The 7,500-nt window shown below is 36.0% G+C and overlaps 1 protein-coding gene across 1 annotated transcript in view; it reads right to left on the bottom strand.

The window, feature by feature from the left end:
• The window catches only part of LOC107046101 (paraplegin), a 94,751-nt gene that overhangs the window by 2,650 nt on the left and 84,601 nt on the right, over positions 1–7,500 (bottom strand). Inside the window, exons 5-6 of the mRNA XM_015268612.2 lie at positions 1,252–1,415; positions 373–666 (exon numbers count right to left, since the gene is read on the bottom strand). Coding sequence (XP_015124098.1) covers positions 373–666; positions 1,252–1,407 — 450 coding nt within the window. The 5' untranslated portion in view covers positions 1,408–1,415. The remainder of the gene's footprint in view (positions 1–372; positions 667–1,251; positions 1,416–7,500) is intronic.

The raw sequence follows: 7,500 nt of genomic DNA, 5'->3' as shown, positions 1-7,500 counted from the left end.
CCTCATAAATGAATAATAGTTGCTATTTAATTTCCCGAAGGAAGTAATTTTTTTCGTAGAAAAAATATTTTCTGTGAAATTGCCAATATACACGAAATTCGTGATATTTCTGAAATTTTATTGTTCATAGATTATTGATTGAAGAGGTCGTAATCTTCAAAAATTCCAATTCTTCAATTATTTCATGAAACTTCCGTCAAAAATAAACTCTCATTCATTTCCAAATTTACGAAATATTTCCTAGTGGTGCAGAATAAAGAATGAATTGCAGACCTTGAGATTTTCAATGAAAAAAAAAAATGCAGAATGTTCGATAATTAGGATTTTATTTTAAGTATTTCATACTTGGATATCCTTAAACTTGAACTATACCTGTATTCTATTAGACAGGCTCGTCATAGGATAAATAAAGACTCCATAGACGAATAACGAAAACAGCAGAAGTTTGAAGAGAGCTGTTTTCTGCTCATTTTCATTCCCAGGTGGCTCTTTCTCAGAACCTGATGATTCTTGCGATGGCCCTGAGGATGTCTTCCTCGTGTTATTCGAGGAGGTCGTGGCCAGTAACCTCGGGAGGGTCGAGGGGATCCTCGAGGGCTGGAGGAAACCACTGCTGGTGAGCAATGTGCGTAGAGCCTTGTACTCTCGACATATTCTGTTGAACGTCTAGAAAAAATACATCAGTTCTGATGTTATTCATTTCAATGAGTGACAGTGGAATGAGTAATGGGATGTTAGAGGATTTAAAATTAATATGAATAATTGAGTTCTTCTTCTAATCCTAATGGCTTCATCCTCTCACTTTTGTAGAGGCAAGTGCCAATCAATAATTAATTTTGAATAAATATTAAATAAAAAAATTAATGAACAAAAGAAAAAAAACCAACGAGGGTAGTTTAATTATTATAACAAATATTTGGTAGTTCACTGGATGCGTAACAGAAATGGATTTTTTTTTAATTTATGCTAAACTTTTGTTATTCAGATGGAATTAAATTTCCCTGATGAGGAGAGTATTTAACTCTCGAAATGTTGACGCTAAATTCAGAGGAGTTGTTTGTTACTTTTTCCTTTACTTTTATTTATTTACATTGCTAATGGTGACCGCATAATGACCTAAAGAAGGAGTTTATTAAGGACAAATAATTAGTGAATAGAATAATTGAGAAGAAAAAAAAATAAAGAATAGAAAAATTGAAAAGAAATATTAATTAATGATCGACGTTTTTGAGGACTTCTCATGCGACTCACGTGATAAGATACACGATGAAGAACCCTGGAATTGTCAGGGTGACTCCACAGCTTGAATATCCTCTCCTCTCTTATGTCTCGTTTTATTACTGTACTCAATAGTCGTCGAGACAAGAATAAATTCCGGCTAGCCGGGTATTTAGGTAAATTCTGCATTGTATCTCCTTTTTACAATAAATAATAAATAATGTACAGGTTAAAGCCAGTCATAGTCGGGCTCTCACTCCAAAAATGTAATTTCAAACTCCAATTTTTAACCAATAAATACAATTAACAGAAAATTTTTTCGTATATTATCAAAAAATTTAATGTATTGTCACAGACATTACACATGATAATGCAATAATAATTTACTCCGAAAACTGATGAAATTTACATTCAGTAGATGTCGAACAGAACTGCGAGGACATCTGATGGAATTATTGAGAAGTATGTGGAGTAAAGTAGATTTCACTGAATTCTTGAGGTCGATGCATTATCGGTAATTCTTCGTAAATAAAATAATTGAATAATTGATTGTTATTCGATTGTCACTAAAATTAATTATTTAATTTATCATTAATTATTCATTTCGTTTGAGGTCAGTGCATTATCAATTATTCTACATTTATTAAGTAATTGAATAACTAATTTGTACTTAATTATTAATTAAGCCATTTTAATCCTCTTTATAGATCATGAAAGTGAATGGATAACAAATAATTAATTCACATATTCCGAATTGAGTCCTGCGGATAAAATAGAAATTCAACGAATCAGTCGAGTAAGAATATTGAATTTACGAAGCTCTACACTTCCCACTGCTGCTCCATGCGCACCCCAAGAACGCTTATTTGAATTGTAGAAATAGATAATGCAATACAATCCTTCAGAGATGAAAATGACAGATGAAATCATGAATGGAATGGAGTCTATGACCCCTGAATATTTTTACTCCCCTGTTAACCTGCAGAATGTTATTCTATCTCACTCACACGGTCTTTTCTCTCAACCACATGTAAACATAACGAATGGGAAATATAAGTTTTAAGTCCCGGTGTTTTGATAGTGTCGGGGTGCGTCAGCCCGCGGGTTTCCTTACCTAATGGATCGCCTCACACTCCCGCGACTTCTACCGCTCATCCACCGTTCTCCATTCGTAAAGTGCACGCCACTCATGATATTAGAGAATTTAGAAAAATGAGGGAAAGTTTAACATTCGGTTTCATAGAAAAAAAAATTTCTTTTCTTTATTATTATTTTTCAGGAACATGCCATTGATTTTTAGGAATCTATCCATACACCAATTATCGGTGATGCTGAACAATAATAAGACAGAATAAGGCCAAAAATCGTCGGTGATTTCTATCACTGGATTTTGATGATAGATTTCTAAACTAGAAAAGAAACGCGCGCTTCGCGGGCGCATACTTGAGCTAATGGTTCATTGTATTTTTTATCCTTTCATTTATTTTTGAAAATGATAAAAGTAACAATAAACAATCAAAGGGACATAGAATTTAATGTGATGTTTTTACCACGACTTTTTACAGCTAGAATTATATTATTTCACACTAAATGATTGCTTCATGTCACAAGATAGTTAAATTGTTCCATAAAGTATCCAGAATAGGATCCATTCATTAGTTAATCTTTGCTGAAGATCCTGGATAATACAAATCTTTGTTTATCTCTTTAAAAGAAGATATTTTTCAGTTTTCTATTCCTATCATAATGTATACAAAAAAAATGTATTCAGAAAATGCCTTTTTAAAAAGGAATATAAAGCAAAGATTTGTATCACTGGAATTTGATGATAGATTTCTAAACTAGAAAAGAAACGCGCGCGCATACTTGAGCTAGTGGTTCATTGTATTTTTTATCCTTTCATTTATTTTTGAAAATGATAAAAGTAACAATAAACAATCAAAGGGACATATAATTTAATGTGATGTTTTTACCACGACTTTTTACAACTAGAATTATATTATTTATTTCACATTAAATGATTGCTTCATGTCACAAGATAGTTAAATTGATAAAGTATCCAGAATAGGATCCATTCATTAGTTAATCTTTGCTGAAGATCCTGGATTATACAAATCTTTTTTTATCTCTTTTAGGCCCGGTTGCACCAAGCCCTGTTATCCAAATAAACCCCAGGGTAAAATTTATCCTCGGGGTCAATATATCGTAGGGGTCATAATTTTTCAATATTTGACCCGAAGAATAATTTTTATTTATCCTATAGCCCCATTTGAATTAACACTGATTTAACCTTGGGATTAAATTCTATTTTTCGTTCTTACGATAAATTTGAGATACTCTCCCGAGTAAAATAATCCATCGAACATTCAAATTTACTTTTTTTCTTATCTGACATTTTCGTCACCCGGAGCTGGTACAACCGGGCCTAAAAAAGATATTTTTAAAATTTTCTATTTCTATCATAATATATATAAAAAAATATATTCGGAAAATGCCTTTTTAAAAAGGAATATAAAACAAAGATTTGTATAATCTAGGATCTTAAGCAAAGATTATCCTTGTCCCTAGGCTTAAGGTTATCCCTGGCGAAATAGACTGCTGACAAAAAAGGTGACACTAATTTTTTAATAGAGGAAATTAGACATGAGTCCCTGAAAATTAATGACAAAATCACCGAATGCTAAATGCACGCGATAAATTTCACAATCGTGAAATCCTAAAAATTGGCGATAGATTCCTCAAAATTAGGGATAAATCACTGAAAATAAAAAAATTTTCTTCTCCATGAATTAGTATTGATTAAAATTCATTCGTTTAAGGCTTTAAAAGGGAAAAATTGAGCGATTCGCTTGACTAAATTTGAACCGAACAAATAAACCGGATGAAATTTGTTTTGATACAGTGGACTAAGTAGCAGATTGGTGTATATGCATACAGCGGCCTCGTTTATATATGAAAGGAGAGGGCTCACGAGGGATGGGTTGACAGTAGGTGCGAGACGACGCGACAAAATCATTTATTTTGTTAAACAACAGAGTGATGTTGTCTTAGGTTTGCCAAAATAACCAAAACAATACTACCCCAAGCGCCGACACGCGATTCATTCAGTAAACGAGATATGACCCTCGAAAACATCCATTCATCTTGCTACCTTGAATCGTGGATTTCGAGTGAGAAGAATTTCTTGTAATTCGTGTCTTGGGGAGGGAAGTTCAGCGGGAGACTGGCTAATCAGTGGATGCGTAAAAACGCTTCGATAGGGGGAGCAAAAGGAAGAGCAAGGCTTGTTATTACAGATGCCAACATCGTGCAGGATCCGAGGGTGTATTTCAGGCACAAAGAAAACTAGACTGTGCTCTAACACCCGGAAGAGGAATTGAAGAGCCTATTTTATGGATTGTCATCGACAATATGTCGTCGACAGAATTTCAAGATATTTCGAAACATTTCAAAATTTTTTGAGTCTATTACACGGAGAGAAATGTTCAGTAAAAATTACGGAACTCACAATTCACTCACCGATTACGGAATCGACTCAGAAAATTTACGTGACGGTATCGTAATTTTTCACTGGAGATTCAAATAAAAATTACGGAATGCTTCCGAAAAATTCCGTGACAGTTCCGTAAAATTTCATACAATCACATTTCGCTCCGGAATTACGGAACAATTTACGTAATTCGCCATGGGAAATCGTTTTCCGGAAATTTTTATAGGAATGGAAGAGAAGAAATCGTAAACGTTCAGTGAAACTTGCCGACATATTATGCCTCCAAAATAAAAAATTCTTGAACGTTTAACAGGGAAAAATTACGGAACGCCTTGTTGTTCCCACAGCGGTGAGTCATCAGACGGGTGGTTAATTTTTAAGGAACCAAATCGTAGAATTTACGTGGCGATTCGTACAATTTCAGCTCCGACTCACACTTTTTATTGAATTTTACTTCGCTCGCGGATTACGTTTCGAAACGTAATTTTTTCGTTTTTTTCTGATAATTTTTATTGAATTTTTCTCTCCGTGTAGAGTGAAATGTCTCAACTTCAATTCGATAATCACAGATAGCGAATAAATCGCGTGAAACTCTAAAAATAATTTTTTTGCGAATTTTGAAGACTTCTCGAATGTTTCCCTCCCGCACGAATTTCAATATATTCAATGGCATTCCAAAATTGTCTATCAAACATTTTTTATTTTTTATTAGAAAATCTTCCAGCTTAGATTCCATAATCCAGTGATACCGAAATCCCCGAAAAATCGTGTGAATTTCAACGTAAACGTCCTCCCAATAAACCCGTCAAGCTCCATTCACCGATGTCCCTCTAAATATTTACTTTATCACTAAAAAATAACACTAAAAATCCTGTCAACTTAACAATAACTTTGTCAACCCGACAAAGCCCACCTCAATAATTCTCCCAGCCATCGCGGAATGAAAAGACATTTCTGTTTTGGTTTTGCGGGTGTTGAAGATTTCTCAAACGTTACCACGTTCCACCGTGCCCCGGAAAGTTGAGGGAAGAGGCCCAAGGAGAAGTAAATTCGTGCTGGAATAACACTGACTGGTATTGTCAACGGTTTTCACCGGTATATATTCGCCAGGGCGTTATATGGGTGCCGTAGAAACGTTGCTCGTCACCATCGTGCTCTCAACATCTCTATCCTAGGAAACTGTACTGGATGAGAGGAGCGAGAGAGGAGAGCGGGGGGAGGGGGGGGGGGGGGCGGGGGGATTTCGGCTGAAGCGGCATCACAGCAAAAATCGAGAGACAGAGGAGTGCATACGCCAGAAGAATGAAGGGATAGAGGAAGACAGAGGAATGAGAGAAGGGGGATGAAACAACACACCCCGTTTTCAGTGGTGCAGGCTATACGCTCCCTAAACGTGGGCCAATAAAAACAACACTCCTCCTGTCTCATTCTTCCTCGCATATTTCGGTGTGTGTAGGGCCGCGCGCGAATGATGGAGGGATTGTGTCGGGAGGGGGAGAGAAAAAAAAAGGAAAGAAGTGAAGGGAAGAGAAAGAGGGCGAAGCTCGTTGAATTATAAAAATAACAGTCAGACCCGCTCGACTATCGAACAATTGGCGGATTCAATTCGTCTGTCGCTTCTCCACTGTGTCCATTCGCCTCCTTTTTTTTCCTCTCAATGCGCCAGAAAAGAGCCGTTTGCAGAGTGGGTAAAAAGAGAAAGGAAAATAGCGCTCCTGTGGCTTCAATTTTTTTTTTATCTAATTTCACGTGTTTTTGTTATTGGAAGGTTTTTTCGGGGGAAAGAGAGACACGCGATTAGTTCAGTGTGATACGAGCTGCTGCCACGTTTGTGAGACTTTGACAGGGTTCGAAGATGATAACGATAGTTAGGTAGGGTAAGCTACCCAGTAGATAGGAAATTACGCAAAAAAATACTGAAATGTGAATTGTTGCTTTGAATTTTCACGAACTGTTGTGATTCTTAACCCCTGAGTGACGATTTTTTTTCGATCAATTTTTTTTTTCAATTGGTAAAAAACAAACGTCCATCTACTGGGCGGTTTTCTCAGACGTCCATCTAATGGGCAGTTTACCCTAGATTCATGCGATAGTTTTTGAAATTTTGATTTTCCTTTTTGTAAATCTATTTTCCGATTAGTTCTTCAAATCTGACGCGATTATGCATGAAAAAAGTTTTCTTTCTGTTGAAGAATGAATGTGATTCGATTAAACACAATGTGAAACGATATTTTACAAGGAAATGATTTGCGAAATGTCCATTGGGGAATATATTGCTGAATAATTTATAAAAATGGCTGTATTATGATGAAAATCAGAGGCCATTCGTCTTTTTGCCGATTGGGTCCTATTCCTATTCTAAAAAGAACACTTAAAGTCGATAACTATCGACATCTCGCAAGTCTGTCACCCTTATTCCTCATTGGTTCCCATCGTCTGAGGCGGAAAATTTAATTCATGATTAATTTAATTTTGAGATTTTCAATTATAATTGTTACAATTACAGCGCGCTGTAGTGTGCGTTCGGTCTCGTAAAAAGAAAAAGGAGAATGGTGCTCCCGTGCCTGTAATTTTTTCATCTAATTTTCCCGTGTTTTTGTTATTGGAAGCTTTTTCGGGGGAAAAAAGCCACGCGATTAGTTCAATATGATACGAGCTGCTGCCAAATTTGTGACACTCGGAGGACATCAATGGGGAGCCAGCTTTTATCGGCGATATTCTTGCACCTTCTTAACACGTCCTCCGTCGCTTTTGAAGAAGATACCGCGGTGAGAAAAAACACTGGGGGGGGG

The sequence above is a fragment of the Diachasma alloeum genome, unplaced genomic scaffold (assembly GCF_001412515.2).
Source record: "Diachasma alloeum isolate Michigan unplaced genomic scaffold, Dall2.0 Dall_scaffold_01204, whole genome shotgun sequence".
NCBI classification, from domain to species: Eukaryota; Metazoa; Arthropoda; class Insecta; order Hymenoptera; family Braconidae; genus Diachasma; species Diachasma alloeum.
The sequence above is the reverse complement of the archived record's forward strand: the minus strand, read 5'-3'. Positions and strand labels throughout refer to the sequence as shown.